Below are 17,580 nucleotides of genomic sequence, written 5' to 3' on the forward strand. Positions count from 1 at the left end.
CTTCCCCACGTGGGACACAGAGAGGAAATAGAAGGCTCTTTGCAGATAGTGCTATTAAGGTATTTGGTGGGAAAGGAGTCTCTCTGTGTTAAGTATATTGTGGGCTTCAGATTTCTGAGTGTTTAGTCTGTTTCCTCCAATCCCACTTCCAACCACCACCACTCCAACCCTCGGATGGGGGGTAAAGAAAGAAAAATTGCATTATATGTGGTTCACTTGATTGTGAGTGTATAGGCTGATCAGACGTAGATTATCTGCTGTCTTAATAGCCAACTCTAAGTGTCCTCATGTGAGATATGAGGGGCAGGGGAAGAGGAGGTTCATATAGATGCATATGCTTTAGTCTCAAAGTCAAAGAACTAAGTAAGTCTTACCCTACAAATATGCAAGAGCCTCTGATTTTAGTCCCTCCATATTCCTCTCATTTCCTTTTGTCTTCTAGTTTTGCCATGTCCTTCCAACTAGTTTCTGTTCTTTTTTAAATCATGCCTCTCTGTTAGGAAGGATTAGTGACAGCTGCGCCGGTGATTTGACGGTGGAAGGAGACTATGCAAACGACAGAGCCCATTGGGCTCATATAGAGTTGCTGGTAGAAGATAAGATACGAATCCTCAAAGACTAGAGAATCAGGAGAGTCAGGCCGTACCTGCTCTTTCTCCAGCTGTGCCTTCTTACTGGAGGGCCTAGAAGTTATAATCATGCATTTTAGAACCATTTCCCATTCCAGATTTCCAAATGAATTCAATTATTTATCTAACCTTCAGTGGATAAATCTCTAAGATTTCTCTCTATAGGAAGGCCCTAATCCCTTCTCTTCCCCTGGTTTCTGAAAAAGGAGCAGAAACCTACAGAATTCTAGCTGAGGAAATGGAGTCTTCATCTGCCCATTCACTGAGCTCCAGAGAGTGACCCTTAGCTCTCATACCTAACCTAAGGTCCAGCCTGGTTTGGGCTTCTGAGCCATGAGAAAGAGTTGCCCCTCAATCATTCCCTTTCACCTGTAGGACAGGGGGCACAGAGGAGTCATCTCTCGGAGACTTCGAGAGATGATGATTGGGGCAGGAAGAGTTGATTGGCCGTGTGGAGAGGGCCTGGAGCTTTCACAACACCCACCTCACTATCTGTGTCTTGTTCCCCACACACTGCTCATGCACCAGGCGCTGTGAATCAGGGAGGGAAGATGCCACCCCTTGGGGTGGATTGGTGATGATGTAGCTGTGTGGGTGTCCATCAGCATGTGTTGTATAGTCTCTGAGGCTAGTGCCAGAGTTGAGGAGCATTCTGGCGCAGCCCCCCACCCTCTACCCCCCACCCTTCTCTCCACCTGCCAGGCCACCTGATGGTGCTCCTTAGCTCTCTGTCTCCTCTTCTCTTGAGCTTCCCTTACAGGTGGCTGCTTTCCCTTTAGATTCCAGAAGTCCTGTTCTCTAGCTGGATGACTGTTCTTTGCTCCCCCAACGAAGACGTTGTCCCTATCTTTTCCATCTACCCATCCCCAGTGCACTTTTATCTCCCTTATTGTTCACCTGTAACGGTTATTGATCACCCCAACAGGTGAGAGGAAAAGCCAGCAAACAGGGCTCCAGACCCACCTCCCAACTCCTGTTTTTAAAAATCTGTTTTCTAGATTGGACTTCACATATAATTATTTTAAAAAAGTATTCAATTGCTTCAAAAAAAAAAATAGAAACAGGAAGTTTGAAAATCACTGATATTGAAGAAGATCAACTCATGGTATAAAGGTACCTGTCCTCTTGTAGCACTTGTTAGAAATGTTGAGATCTAAAGAGTGAGTAAAAAGTATGGGCTATGTTATCACTCCTACAGGAGGTAGTATGGATTTAAGCTCATCTCTTGACTAGGGCCAGGGGAGAAGGCATTGGGTTTGGGCTTACTTAACCCAAGTTGCCTTGCTCTAAGAACTGACATAGATCCATTAAAACTTGGGACTTCCTGAAAACCAAATGGAACCTACATTCCATCTGATCTCACCTAAGGATGGAAAAGTAAGTCCTAACTTTCTGTGCATCAAGGTGAATGTGTGCCCAGGTTCCTTGATTCTTCTTGGCTGAAGCATTGAGCTGATTCCATTGAGTGACAAAGAGTCCTTTGCCTTCTGAGCTCTGAGCACCTCTCTGTCCTAGGTGGGTCTGCCAGTCTGTTGTGGAGCGAGGCAAGGTAAGGAAAGCCTTAGCCAGCAGAAACACAACTTTAATGAACCTTCTTTGTGCATTACTTTTGAAGGTTCTGTACAGTGATAGGAAACATTAAGAACAAGCACTCCAACCAGTTTATTTGCCTGCCTATTTGTGTGCTCTGCTATCTCCACATCCTTGCCTGTTCTCCAGGAACATATTCTTTGCTTAAAGAGCAGAGTAATGAAGGATGTGCCCTACCCCAAACCTCATCATTTCTCCTTATCCACCTCCCCACCTCGACAATTTCTCCTGCATTACTTCTATTTCTTTTCTGGGGGAGAACTTTGGGACAAGACTACGATCAGCCACCTCCCAACAACTAAAACTGTCCTACAACCACTTTCTTTTCCCCCGGGCTCTCTCTCCAACCTCTCAGGATTCAACCTTCTCCCCCTACTCCAAGTCTACCAACCCAAGTTCTAAAGCATACCTCAGAGAGACCTCCAGTTCAGAAAAGCAGCTGCCAAAAGAGCTGGTGCCTGTGGATAAGGCGAAGGCTGGGCACAGGGATCAATTATTGTCAATTTTTCCTCTTCTCTAAACTGAATCCCTTCCTTTGTTGTGCAGTAGAACAAAGATTTTGACACTTATAGGGCAGTGCATTTCCCTTTGTCCAGTTGAACTATAAATTGTTTCCTTTCCTCCATCCTCTTGGTCCACCCCATCAGAAAAGCCTCTTGTTTGTAGCACTGCCTCCTAGATGGGGTGGTTTGTGTCCTCGTCCCATCCTTTCCCTTCTCCACAGAAGATCATGTTCCTCTTCATAATTTACAAACAGCTGGAGAAAGCTGCACGACTGGGCACAGCTGCTACATGTCAGAGACATGGCCATGCGTGTCTGGCCTCATCTGAGCTGAGAGAGTGGCCTTCTGTCAGCGCCAGGGGGAGGCATCTTTTGATGCCTGTATCCATCTACCTCTTCCAGGGGAGGGACTGAAGAAGTGGAGTTCTACTTTCTTTGGGGGAAGAGGACATGGTAGAGATTGTGGGATATAAATATATGCATGTTTCCTGACTGAAAGAGCAATTATTAAATTGGAGAGTATAAGACTTTTAATTTCTTGCATGCTGCTGACACAAATGAAGATGGGTTTGTCTGCCTTGCTGAACTGTATTCATGGTCACTTATCACCCAAAATGTATTGTGTGTGAATTGATACGTGTTTGGCTCTTTGAGGGTTTTAAACAGATAACTAAACTTCAGTGTGTAACTTTTCCATTCCACATTCACAAAATGTTTGGCTTCAACACACAAATGCACATGTCTGAATCATCTTTTAAGTTTGGCTATTAATTTGCACCCAGTTCCAATGTCCTTGCCCTCCATCCAAAAGAACTAATGAATCTTTTTGTTTCCTGTTTCATTTTAAGAGTGGATTGTTTGGGAATGCTAACTTTGCTTTGGGTTTTCTACTTTTTTTTTTTATGCAGCTTTTGAAATATTCTAGTTGTTTGCCATTACTCACTCTCCCCACCCCACCTCAATGCTTGAAGTTTCAGCCACGTGATATTTCTAGTGTTTTATAATCTCTTCTCATATGTTTGGTTTTGGTTGTTGCGCAGTAGTGTTTTGTAGTTTGGATGTTGTTTCTCTCCTCAAACCATCCAGTTCCTTGTTCTCCTAACCAATTCTCACCTCCGTATTTTCTCATCCTTCTTTTCCTTCCCCTGGTGTAGATCAAAGTGGTCAAAGCATTCCATAGTTCCCTCCATGAAAGCATTCAGAAACCCAGGAACCAAAACTCCATCCACAGCTTCATGACCCACCCTGAATTCGCCATAGATGAGGAGGGGCCACGAACACCACTCCTGGATGAGCAAGAAGAGGAAACTTTTGAAAAGGTTTCTAAGCCTGGGACTAGGATGCTCCTGTCGGATGGTGAGGTCACTTCGCAAGCCAACAAAAACAACAATGCAGTGGATTGCTGCCAAGTACAAATTGTTGCCTCCCACTCGGACAGCCCTCTACACAGCCTGGAGACATCAGTTTGAACTTCATTCTCTGACTCCCGTTCCTGCCTTCCCTATTTCCCTTTTCATCTACCCCGTCAATAAGGTGATGATGGGACTCTTCACTGTCATGTCAGCTGCTCCCAAGTATGTGTGAACCCCCACCTGACCATGAAGAGGCAAGAGCACAGACCTCAAGGATTTCAACTGAAACTTGAGTTGGGGTTTGTAGCAGGACTCAGTTAAACCCCAGGCAAGTAACGAATGGTAGATCTACTCCTTGGGTATATCAGTTGTCATTTTTAAAGAAATGACAAGAATCCTCTTGGCATTTACCCCAACCCAAATTCTCACCAGTATTCATACCTATGTCACCAGTCTCCTCACTTCTGGATTTTTGTCCTACGAATCTGTGCTGTTTACAAGCTCAGTTAAAAGTTCAGAGCAACAGGTATCCTCAAATGAAATGTGTTGAGGTAAGAATGGAAGGTATAGAATCAGCCTATAGAGTGATTATTTTAAAACAATATTTCCATTTTGAAAACTTATAGCTAAAGCCCTTTACCTCTTTCTGCCCTTCCAGTCAAACCTCCCCATGGTTTCTTGGTCTTTTGTGAATATCGTCTTCCTTAGCTTCACTCTTTCTTTTTTTTTTTTTTTTTTTTTAAAGTCGTGATGATTAAGAAAATGGAAAGGACATGGATGAGTTGAGTCAGCTTTGACCATTCTCCCTTCTGGCCCCAATGGAGAGTTCTAGAGGCAGATAGGTTTCTTTGCTAACAGGGTCCTTTGGAAGCAGTTGAGAGCTGGTAAAAGTATATTCCTGTTGTGGCCAGGTTATCTACTTCTGAACTGCCATCTTATCAGGTGTGTGTGGTTTCTAAGTGCCGGGGAGATCAGCCTTAACCACGAAGCTTGCATGTATATGATTCGTAGTTTTTACCTAAAGCCTGAGCTTTCTCCTATTCCTAAAGTGATGACAAAGGGATGAATTAAGAATGACCTTGCCTTCTAACTGGACTTGGATATTAAGGAACAGAAGCTGGCAGGTCTAGGACAAGACAGACCATCAAAGCCAACCCTGTGGAGTCCTCCTTGGGGTGACAATTAATGCTTTCAAAGCCATGCGCCAAGGATCTTCCAGGGCAGGACCTGATTGTTGGGGGAGTATTAAGCAGCCTTGGGAGAGGCCAAAGTGCCATTCCAGCAGGATCTGAGAAAACCTTCCTCTGAGAAACCAGAAACCTTGAGCTTGGGCGGCTGGGGACCAGCTTTGACATTCCCTTCAGTTTTCTCCTTCTACTCTCTGCCACGTCTCCTAACATCCAGTCTCTAAAAAGGCCCCAGCCTTTCTCAGATATTCTGATGTTGAAAATATGTATCCAAAGTGGGAGGCTCCCGTGATTTTGCTGACTTAAAGGAGCAAAAGACCCACCCTGAAAAGCTCCCTTCCTTCCTCCCTTCGTCTTGCACACCCCACTCAAGCCCCCTCCAGAATGTGCTCAGTGCTGCACAGTTAAGCCCTGTGCCTTCTCTCCCTGAGCACTGCTCAAAACATCCCCTTCCCACCCGGCTCTCGGGAGTCGCGAGTCGGGAGTGTGGGACTCGGCTAGGAGATTTGTTAAGTGTTCCTTAATGGGACAGGGTGGAGCCGCAATTGCAGGATCTCCATTTCTATCCCTGCCGTGCTGACGTAAGCTCTTCTGTGCAGGGGTCGGCTCCTGTCTGCTAATTCCCATCTCCCACTGGATGAATGAAGCCTGCCCCCTCTTTCTAGAATGATGGGAGCAGGGAGAAGGGGCTGTTAGGAACTGCCAGATTTCCATTTGGGACTCAGATGACCTGAACCTATCCTCTCCAGCCTTTTTTTCTGGGTCCCTCCTCCCTCACCCTTTCACCTGAGCTGTCCTAGGTCGGAAGACTAAAGAAACAATACCCCCTGCACATCCCCATTACTACATCAGCCACCAGATCTGATTTTGGTTTTGTAAAGGTTACATGTTTCAGTGATCTTTTCTCTGTCTTTAGTACTAATGGGGGAAAAAATAGCTCACCCAAGGTGTTAGGTGTTCACATACATATTTATTAAGTACATTGGAAGATTTAGTTGTGTCAAGTCTTTTTATTACCTCAGATCAGTTTTTAAAACAAACTTTGGAGGCTATTTTATCATTCCTGCTCCCAAAAGATTCTCATGGTGCCTGACAGGTTACTCTTGAGGGCTTGTGTCTACTTGTTTAAGGTCAATAGGGTTTTTTGTGTGTATTCCAGTTTCCATAGTAGGAGAGAAAATATAGAAATATTATGCAAAAAAATATAGTTTTCTTTAGATCAGAAACTGATATTTTTTGAGTCAGCCATATGTATTTTGTTTAAAGGATTTAAAATAAAGTGCTGTCATGTAACCCTATGGAAGGGAGCACATAACCAGCTGTTAAACGTGGCAGGTGACTTATAGTATATTTGCAATTGGTTTTAAAACCAATGCACCAAACTTCCTTTCTCCAAACAGCCATCTTTATACTTAGGGGGAAAAAAGTTGTTGGGTTCTAGAATTTTTTTAATATAAATTTTGTTGATATGGAATTGAGTAAGTTTAAGTGTTTATGTGCCTATATTTTTTATATAAGTTTTTTCCTATTCAGTTTCAGTTATCCAACTGGCAGTGGATAAATATGGCATAAGTTAATAAAGCTTTCCCCAGAAGTGGTGCTTTGGATTTGAAAAGGGTCTGATGGGGAAAAGGGGGAAATATTATCCTAGAGTCCTCTCTTGATAAATCTAGAAAAATGGGCAGTAGATGATGGATGGGAAGGAAAAGGGGACAGCAGGTAGGAAATGAGTGTACACCCCGATGGAAACGGGTACCAGGAACTAGCGATCAGAATCAGGAACCTCAGATAGATTTATATTTCTTGAAGAACAACTGGCAGAGTGGCCCAAGACACTGGGCTGCAAGGATGCTCTGATTTGGGGTTTGCATTTTTTATGGTTCTTTCACCTCCTGTCGCCCCTGGAGTTTTCCACTAGCGATTTTTTGTGCAAGGATTTCATTTGAGACGTCCCTCCCTCCTCTAGAAAAGTTTTATGCAATATGTTAGATGAGAGGCAGAGTTCTACGTGGGAAAATACAGGCTGCTTCTAGCCCTGGGTGACAGTCTTGACTACATCCTTCCCATAGGTGTCCTCTGCCCTCTGAAATGACTCTCCATCTCTGAAGGTGGTAGAGAGATCACCGAGAAATCCCTCCGGCACTTGCGAGTTCTTTAGGGTTTGTGTTTCTTCTTCCCCTTGAGCGTCAGTGGGGAGCGCCTGCACAGTTAAATCTGAGTGATTATCTCACTGCCAGAAACCAGAAGGGTGTGACAAGCTCACATGCGCCCTGAAACCTCTAACCATGTCACTTCCTTTTTTTCCTGCTTCCTCTGCCTAGTGATTGAAGCAGCCCGTGATGCCATCACAAAGAGCATACTTCCTCTTCCTTACTCTTCACATCTGGGGAGCACGCCACTGCTGTGCTGGGGGTGGGGCACTTATAAGTGTCTGTTCTTCTTAAGCCATTCCAGGCTCCTCCTCAGAATAGATCAGACACCCTTCCATATAGCTCAGTGCCGTCCTTTACCTTCGCAGCCCTGCTGTTAGGCCTGCTCTCCCCTATCCTCCTGATTAGGAGGGATGAAGGGAGGTGAGCTCTCCATGACTGAGTTGGCCTCTGGTTCATGTTTTCTCCCCATATGTATATATGCCATATGTGACTATGCCATATATATGTGCCAACAAATCTACATTGTTCTTTTCAAATCAGCAGATAGGAATTTTGAGTTTCTTCTTTTTTTTTCAGTAACTAGTATAACAGGCACTGGTATTTTTGTATAAAAGAAACAAAACAAAACAAAAGATGGACTATTGTGATCTGCATGACATAAACAACTGATGATATCAAAGCAGTGTGTACCCCAGTGTGTGTTGCCTTAACCTGCAGTTCAGCTCAGCAGTGCACCCACTCTGTATTTGCATTTTGATATTATTTAAGCTCTCTGTACAATGTTTTGCATGTATTTATAGGGTTCTTAGGGAAAAAATGCTATAAGCTGACAAATCTGAAATTCAAACATGTTGTTCCATGAGACAAGAGGAATAGAAAGGGAGTTTTAAAAGAAGGGGGAAAAAAAGGGATCATTTTTTTGGGAACCAATAAAGCTGTCGCTGATGAGCAGAAACCAAACTGTTGTGCACTGAGAATAAAAACCCATGCCCACTTGTGACTGTGCTGTCCTCAATATGTATCCACTTTTGGGTAATGTCAGTGGTTGTCGAAGTTGAGAAGGGATCTGCCACAGCCACGTGGAGAGCCTGTCTGTGCAAGCCCAGAGCTCAGCCTGTCATGGACCCTGATGTGCTTCTCTGCCAACACTTCCCTCTGGTGACTCTCAGCCCTGGTTGCCAGTTTCATTCCCTTGGAGTACAAGCTTTGCTCTGCCCACCTTGGTTAAAATCTGCAATCAGAGAACTGTGAAGCTGGAGCTTTTGAAAAAGGATGAGTTTGAAAGGATGAAAAAGAGTCAGATTTGGCAGTCCTTTCTTTTGTTTGTTTTATTTTTATTTTTTTATTTTTAACAAAATACCTATCGGGAAAATTAATTTCTCTTATAGCAGCTATTCCCTACCTTCCTTCCAGGGTTCTCCAGTTCCCACCATGCCAAAGGTTTTTTGGGGGGTTGGGAGTTTGCTTGTTTGTTTGTTGTTTGTTTTAGCTCTTTCATTTACTGGGTCTCTAGCATGACTAATATTAGGCCTTAGTTTCAGGTCTAAACAGCTTCCTGGCCGGTCATTTAAGTTCTGAGATTTCATATCTTATATCTCAGAACTCAGAACTCCTTTCAGCAACTCTCATCCAGACACACAATCAAGTTCCCTGCTCTCTTTTATTTTTTTAAATAATTAATTAATGTATTTATTTATTTTTGGCTGTGTTGGGTCTTCATTGCTGCATGCAGGCTTTCTCTAGTTGCGGCGAGCGGGTGCCACTCTTCGTTGCGGTGTGCAGACTTCTCATTGCGGAGGCTTCTCTTGTTGCGGAGCACGGTCTCTAGGCGTGCAGGCTTCAGTAGTTGTGGCACGCAGGCTCAGTAGCTGTAGCACACAGACCCAGTTGCTCCGTTGCATGTGGGATCTTCCCAGCCCAGGAATCGAACCTGTGTCCCCTGCCTTGGCAAGCGGATTTTTAACCACTGCACCACCAGGGAAGTCTCCCTGCTCTCTTTTAAAACAGTGAGGAAGGAAAGGACTTTGTCAGCTCCCCAGGGTATTCTAGGAAAAGTATGATGTTGAAGAATAATCCAACCTTTCCTGGCTCTTTGAACAGGCTGGTTCTGAAGGAGGAACCAACCCTGGTTGAGAAAGTCTTCTGTAGTGAGAAGTCTTATCCCCACTTTTTTATCCCAGGTTGGTCTCCACAGGCACAGCAACACTGCCCACTTAGTGTCTTTCAAACATGCTGGGGAGAAAATAATAACCAACCAACCGGGGCTTCCTAGGTGGCACAGTGGTTGAGAATCCACCTGCCAATGCAGGGTACACGGGTTCGATCCCTGCTCCAGGAAGATCCCACATGCCGCAGAGCAACTAAGCCTGTGCACCACAACAACTATTGAGCCTGCGCTTTAGAGCCCGTGAGCCACAACTATTGAGCCCATGTGCTGAAACTACTGAAGCCCACATGCCTAGAGCCTGTGCTCTGCAACAAGAGAAGCCATGGCAATGAGGAGCCCGCGCACCACAACAAAGAGTAGCCCCCACTCACCGCAACTAAAAAGAAAGCCCGCAACTAAAAAAAGAAAGCCCACGCACAGCAAAAAAGACCCAACACAGCCAATAAAATAAATTAATTAATTTAAAAAAAAAAAAAACAACCAACCAAACAGGGGCTGGGACTTATTTGATAACAGAAATCATTCACAAAACAGAACTAAAAGTCTTTTTCTTTCCACTGTGGCTTCCATCTCAAACACCCTTGCTTAAAAGGGGTGCAAAACACACACACACACACACACACACACACACACACAACTAGAGTCCTTTCTAAGTCTTGGCCTTGTATTTCCCCTCTTACTCTCACCTCATCTTCATGGGCCTTAAATCTGTGCCCCTGCTACGCCAAACAGGATCTTTAGGGTCCATACCTCCTAACCCCGCTGTGAGGTGAGGCATGGAGAAGACCTTCAAAGTAGCTTTCTGGCAGAAACCAGTGTTTCCTAAGACATTGGTTTAATGGAGTGTAAAGCCAGCTCAGTTCCTTAGGCATGTTAGCATATAGAAAAAAACGTGCTCTTTTCTTCCATCTTTCCCTACCCCCACTTCTAAAACAAGTAGTTTATTTGCCCTCCATCTTTAAGAATAGCTTGTAAGTTTCGCCTTTCTCAGCTACCATATCCTCTCCCTGTGGTCATTGGGTCTGTTTGAAACTCTCCACTAAGACTGACAGATTCCCTACCCCCACCTCCCCACCCCTATAGTCACACAACTAGGCAACTCCCTGACTTAAACTCTGGGCAAATCCAAGGATGACTCACTGGGTACCAGTAAGCTGGTTACGAGCCCCTGACCTGAGTCTATTAGGGCATGGCCTCCATGTCATTGCAAGCAAGATAAAAATGGTACGTCCTTTACCAGCAAATTTTGAAACCTGTTGTAAATAAAACATGTGCACCTATTACTACCTCTGTGATACTGTTAATATCCAGTTGTCCCCAACATGAATCTAAGCCCCGAGAAGTAATAGCCGGCTAGATTCACAGACCAGAATACTTTTAGCCTTGACTTTTAGCCTTTTAGGCAGTGACTTCTGGGATCTGGGCTTGCCCATATCCTGATGGAACTAATCGTAAATCTTCCCTGAAATTTGTTTCAAAGAACACCCCCCAATCCTCAGAAGATACACACATAGAAGGGAGCGGTCTCTTTGGAATGTCCTCCCAGTGTCATCTCCTGAGAGGCTGGTGTCAAAACCAAAATGCCACTTTACACTTACTTACAATGAGAATTTAAATGACCCACATATTTGGAAATCCAAATTACAATCAGAAGGTTAACTTATGCTCATGAAACACTTGAACTGTGAGTGGCTGATGCCTTCACACTCAGAACCGGTTGCATCATCTCTTCAGATAGACCTGGCCCCTGAGTTCAGGATCACTTGGTTTCTCTGATGTCCCCCGTTCTAATGGCCATGTAGACCATCCTCCAAACAGCATGATTGATTAGGTTGTTTCTTGTTTTAACTCCAGATCTTCATATCTTGGCCTTATTTAAAGCAAATATAGGGAATTTCCTGGCAGTTCAGTGGTTAGGACTCTGCTTTCACTGCCGAGGGTGCAGGTTCAGTCTCTGGTCGGGGAACTAAGATCTCACAAGCCACATGGTGTGGCCAAAAAAAATTAAATTAAAAAATAGATGAAATATATATGAAAATTTTTGAAAGAGGACGTGAAGGTGAGGAGGGAAGGGATGGAAATTTTGATTGCCTTCAGCCATGGTTATCCAAACCCTTCGAGTCAAACATTCCTGCACCTTTCCCATTAAACCTTAGAATTGAAACTGCTGCTAATTAGGTAGGAAAGAAAAAGGATTTGAATGTTTTCCTGCTTACCCTTTGGTGGAGGAGCTTAAACAGAAAAATTAGATGGAGAAAATCCTGATGTGAACTCTGCTTCTTGACTGGCTTGATTTTCCATCTCTAAAAGGAGAACGTGGAACTACATCAATGATTTTCAAGTTATACTTTGAAGATCTGAAAGGGATTCCTTAGCGATGATTCAGAGCCCACAGGGGTTCAATCAACAAAAGTAGCTTTTTCTTTTAAAGTGTTTGGCTTCCAGGTCAGCTGCAGCTTTAAAAAATGACTTAAAGCACTATAAACTAGCCATCTCTAAGGTCGCCCTGGCTCTGGAATGCTAAGGTTCTAATTAACAAATCAAATAATCTGTGCTGAAATGATCCAAACTTGGGTGACAATGTCACAAGTTGTGTGATTAAATACACAAGCAAGCCTAATTGGGATCCTGTCTTCATTGTCTCCTATTATAATTATCAATGTCAGCATAAATAATATAGAGTAAAACCTAGTGATTATAGTCCATTCTGCTGAGATTGTTGTCTGGCTGTTCTGCTTTGGAATTTGTTGTGGGAAGAGTAGTAGTTTGGAAATCCAGAAATCTAACCCAATGGAATGGCTTAAAATTAGAAGAGAAGCAAGAAGGCTCATGTGAGCTTTGGTGGAAAGAGCTGGCCTGGGAATTAGAAGGCCTGTGTTATAATCCCAACCCTGCTGCTAATTTGCTCTGTGACCTAAGGATGTCTCCAACTCTGACACTTTCCATTCTTGCTCTGATATCTATAATTGCTATTAATAACCATAAAAGAGGGGACTTACCTTGTGGCACAGTGCTTAAGAATCCGCCTGCCAATGCAGGGGACATGGGTTCAATCCCTGGTCCAGGAAGATCCCACATGCCTCGGAGCAACTAAGCCCATGCGCCACAACTACTGAAGTCCTCATGCCACTATTGAAGCCCACATGCCTAGAGCCCGTGCTCTGCAACAAGAGAAGCCACCGCAATGAGAAGCCTGAGCACTGCAACAAAGAGTAGCCCCTGCTAGCGGCACCTAGAGGAGGCCCAGGTGCAGCAACAAAGACCCAACGCGGCCAAAAATTAAAAAATAATAACAATAATAAAATTTCTTTAAAAAACCATAAAAGAATGTCTAGATGGCATTTTCTCCATTGCTTTATCTTCCCTGGAATGCAGCATTGTGTGTGCATTGCGCACTACTGCATACTGGGACAGTAGCTACAGGCTTCACGGTGCTCAGCCACTTACACCTGCAACAAAGACAAATTGTTCCATAGCCCTTAAAGTACAAGAAATCTGTTTCTCTTCTAAATCAAGACAAATCTAGCACCAGACTAGCTAGCACTGGCCAAGATCTGTGAGAGGCTTCTCCTAGTCATTTTTTTTATGGTCTCATCTTCTCCACTTGCACATTGGTCCTCTCATTTCATTCATCAAGTATTTACTGTGTATCCATGCACTGGGGGTACGACAGGGAACAAAACAAAGATCCTGATCTTTTTTAATTTAGTCTTGTGGAGAGAGACAAAACAAACAAGTAAATACAGAGCACATCGAATGGTGACAAGGACCAAGTTAAAGTAAAGTGGTGTAAGGAAAATAGGGAGCACAGGGCATGAGGCTTGCTCTTTTGCAGAGGGGTCAGGGAAGGCCTCTCAGACAAAGAAGACTGTGAAGAAAGTAAAAGAGTGAGCTAGGTAAATACACAGAGGAAAGAGATTCCAGGCAAAGGGCAAAGCAAGTGCGAAGGCTTTGTGTGAGGACATGCAAGGAGGAAGCCAGGGATTAGCATTGAGTGACTAAGTGGGAAAGTGAAGAGATATGTTTGGAGATGGAGGGCTGGAAGTGGATGCAGAACCTGTAAGCCATGATAAGGTTGACGTTCATGAAACAGGAATTCGTTGGAGGATTTTTTTTTAATATTTATTCATTTTCATTTATTGGCAGTGTTGGGTCTTTGTTACTGCGCGCGGGCTCTTTGTAGTTGCGGAGAGCGGGGGCTACTCTTCATTGCGATGCACGGGCTCCTCATTGCCGTGGCTTCTCTTGTTTTGGAGCATGGGCTCTAGGCACGCGGGCTTCAGTAGTTGCGGAGTGTGGGCTCATTAGCTGTGGCTCACAGGCTCTCGAGCACAGGCTCAGTAGTTGTGGAGCACGGGCTTAGTTGCTCCATGGCGTGTGGGATCTTCCCAGACCAAGGATCGAACCCGTGTCCCCTGCATTGGCAGGCGGATTCTTAACCACTGTGCCACCAGGGAAGCCCCCATTGGAGGGTTTTAACTTAGGATTCCAATGATCTATCTTACAGTTTAAGGGGATCGCTTTGGCTATTGTGTGGCTGCAATCTAGAGAAAATGGAAGAACAATGATGCAGCTTTAGCTAGCATGCATGCCACATATGGGCCAAGCCTAATACAGGTAAAAGGGATACAGGTAAATTCAAGCCCCACTGTCATGCTGTTGTCCTATGACACACAAAACAGTGAAAAGAAAAGTCCTGTTCAAAAAAATTAAGATATATTGCATCCCACCCCAGCTTGTTCAGGATGCCCTGGTTAATGAAATGACTGAAATGATATTTTATTTGCTCACACAAGAAGGGAACAAAGAAAACCATCTTGAGCTGTGCCTCCCCCATTCCAGCTTCCTGCTCCTGTTGTCATGTTGCTGCCTGGTCCCCAGGCAGGCCCTCTGCGCTCAGCGCCTCCTCTGACATGTGCTGTGCTCTAAATCTGATTCTTGGTGTGACTACCCACCCTGCTTCCTCTGCTGAGGAGTCATCCCCCTCCTGCCAGAATCTCTCTGACTGTGTGGGCTGGGAGGACAGAAGCCAGCTCTCTCACAGCTCTGGGGCCGAGGGAAGACCGGGCTGTCAGCCTCACAGCTATCTATGCTCCGTGGCTCTGCAGCTGCCAGGACTCAAGGGGAGGCTGTCAAACGAAGAACTCCAGAAGGACCAAGCAGGCAGAGGTCAGCCTGCTCTCAGGACACTAGTCTTAAGGAAAGGGCTCTCTTACCAGTCGGCAGTGCCAACCCACCTCTTCCACTAGGGCTTAGCCTAGGGGACAGAGGCTATCATCTAGTCTGGTCACATGCCTTGCTTCCAAACTCTCCTCACTCTTCCCAAGAAACTTGGGTTGCTTCCAAACTCTCTGCAGGGAGCAGAGAAATATTTCTGTACTTTCTAAATCTTTCTGTCCTAATCCTGCTCTCTCACAACTTAAAAGGAGGGTATTTGCTGCCTTTGTTCTGTTTCACACATGCCTGGACTAGAGAAGGCCTCCAGGACACGAGCAAATGAGCGAAGAGGGGTGGGGTTGCTACCATTAAGGCTTTAGCTGTCATCCTACTCCGCTGTCTCGGCTCCCAGACCTTCAAAAACAAAGCCTGACCAGTTGTCTTTCACACAGGGCAATTTTGTCATTTTGGGGGCCCAGAAATACAAAAGCCATTGTTAACCCCTTCCTAGGGCAAAGGAGACCCAACACAGGACCTCAGGTTGCCCTTTCTGTGAGGTGCAGGGAAGGCAGTACAGAGATGGCTTTGTCCTTTGGCCCATTAGTGCACAGCAGGAAAAACGACTAGGACACTCATTTCTTTCTTAATATCTCACCCTGTTACACATTTAGGTCATAAAATCACAGCAGCAACAAGCACCTGAGAGAACCTCTCAGAGGACCCAGTTTTAAGTCTTACAGTCAGGCACTGTGCCCAATGCCAGAGATGTAATAAGTGAAAACACAGTCTCTGCCCTGAGAGGGTTCAGAGTCTACTTGGGGAGACACACATTTAAACAACTAATCCCAACAATTGAGAAGTGCTATTACACATGGTGCCGTGGGGACACAGAAAAGCAAGAATCCAGTTCCAGATGCAAAGGGCTTCACAGAAGTGGTGATGCTTAGGGCACATTTTAAAAAAAATAACAGTTTTGTTTTTTATAAAAATGACACGATCTTTACAATAATTCAAACAATGGGTCAAAAAAGAAAATAACAAAATACCTCAAGCCCCACAACCCAGAAGTAACCAGCATAAACTCTTAAAATGTGATTTTATTGGAATTCTACAAGAGAAAAAGAAACTACTGTTAAAAGGAAGGAACTGATGCAAAGGCCCAGAGTATGAAAGTGACAGTGAGCGGGGTCTGCTTGGAGTGCAGAGTGCCTGCAAGGGGGTAGCCATCCGAGACTGACCACGGTAGGCGGGCCAGGGGTTGCATCTGTTCTATGCGCGCAGCCAGTGCCTGGTACTATGGGTTGGGAGATGTCCCAGAGATATGTGCTTAAAGAATAAAGGAACACACAGAAGGTAGGCAGGCTAAGCATCGAGAGAGGAAGAGAGAAAGGCCTGAGGGAGCAGTCCATTAAGGGTAAAAAAATGAGCCTCGTGCATCAGGAGATGACACTGTAATAGCAGCCTCTTTAACGAGCTGTGGCATATGCCAAGTCCTAAGCCAAGCATTTTTCATTGTTCGACCAATTAATTCTCACAACAGCATCACCTAAATACTATTATTATCATCATTTTACATCCAAGGAAACACCTGAAAAGATTAGAGGCCCTGCCCAAGATCACCCAGGTAGTAAATTAAGATCTGATACGCTTAACCCAGTGCTTCTGTCTTTCCAAAGAGGATTCTGAAAGATTTTCGGTATTAGCAACAACGTTTAGCAGGCAGCCCCACCCCTTCAAAGGACTTTGTTTGCTTGGATGCTTAAGTTCTATTTAAAACCGATCTTAATACTTTAGAATTGTATGTCACATTCAACCCCTCGAGTCATTAAAAGCAGTCAAAAGGCAACACTAGAGCAATCAGGGTTAAAACATACCCTGTCACCCAGGAGTGAGTAGTTTTCTTCCACTATCACGATGAATAACTTTAGATATCTATTTTGTGTTTTGAGTGGTTGGTTTTATTTATGTAACATGGGGAGGGAAAGGAGAGTGGAGGAAATGCATGCAAGCAGGGCCTGGAAACCCAGAGCTCAGTCTGAAGCCTGGGAGCCTCCTGTGAGGAGGCTGTTTCCCTCAAGCGTGAGGGCAGGAGAAAAACCAGAAGACCAGTGAGATGAATCTGACTCAAGCAGACTAGGTAGATAAGATAATGTAAGATAAGACCTTGAGATGATCACAGGCAGGAAGTTCTTGAAAAAAAAAATTTTTTTTTAAGTAGCTGTCAGGGTTCCGAGGTTTGGTTCTATCTGCCCTTCCCTGTACCATCTTCCAAGTTCCCAGTTCACACACCATCCTCTATTGGCACCAATGGCTCAGGACAGGCCTGGGGATCCCTCTCTCTTCCTGCAGTCCCAACCACAAGTGCAATGCAGCAATGGATCTTTTTCCCCTGTCAAGAGTCCTAGTTCTTACTCAGACCCATCCAAAGGAGAGGTGGACAGAGACCCAGCTTCCAGCTCTAGAACCCACTGCCTCTGCATCATCTCTGCTTTCTGTCAGGTAAGGCTACTTGGAAGGAAGGCAGTGAGGACCTGGACTGGCAGAGCCCAGGGGAGAGCTGGCCAGGACCAACCTGCAGACCCCTCCCCTGAGGGCCCTGTGGGAGCCTGGATGCAGGGCAGGCACTGACACCTGAGGGAAGCCGGGCCCTCAGTGTCCACTGGGATGAGAAAAGAGAGAGGCATGTGACGAGGCACTGGCTGGCTTCCCTCCCATCCAGCTGGAAATCCATTTCCTTGTGGAAAGTGACATCAGAGGCCCTTCTTCACTAATGGTCTTAGTGGCCCCTTCTCCTTGGACTCTTCCAAGGAGAAAGGGTGTCAGGAAATTCATAAAAGGGAGAG

The 17,580-nt window shown here is 44.9% G+C and overlaps 1 protein-coding gene across 5 annotated transcripts in view; it reads left to right on the forward strand.

Moving 5' to 3' along the window:
• The window catches only part of ATP2B4 (ATPase plasma membrane Ca2+ transporting 4), a 93,378-nt gene extending 84,968 nt beyond the window's left edge, over positions 1–8,410 (forward strand). For all 5 annotated transcript variants that reach the window (XM_057730143.1, XM_057730145.1, XM_057730146.1 and 2 more), the window contains one exon: positions 3,876–8,410. In XM_057730143.1, the coding sequence (XP_057586126.1) occupies positions 3,876–4,190 (315 nt within the window). In that variant the 3' untranslated portion in view covers positions 4,191–8,410. The remainder of the gene's footprint in view (positions 1–3,875) is intronic.
• The last annotated feature ends 9,170 nt before the right edge of the window (positions 8,411–17,580 follow it).

Source organism: Hippopotamus amphibius, chromosome 3, assembly GCF_030028045.1.
Source record: "Hippopotamus amphibius kiboko isolate mHipAmp2 chromosome 3, mHipAmp2.hap2, whole genome shotgun sequence".
Classification (NCBI taxonomy): Eukaryota; Metazoa; Chordata; class Mammalia; order Artiodactyla; family Hippopotamidae; genus Hippopotamus; species Hippopotamus amphibius.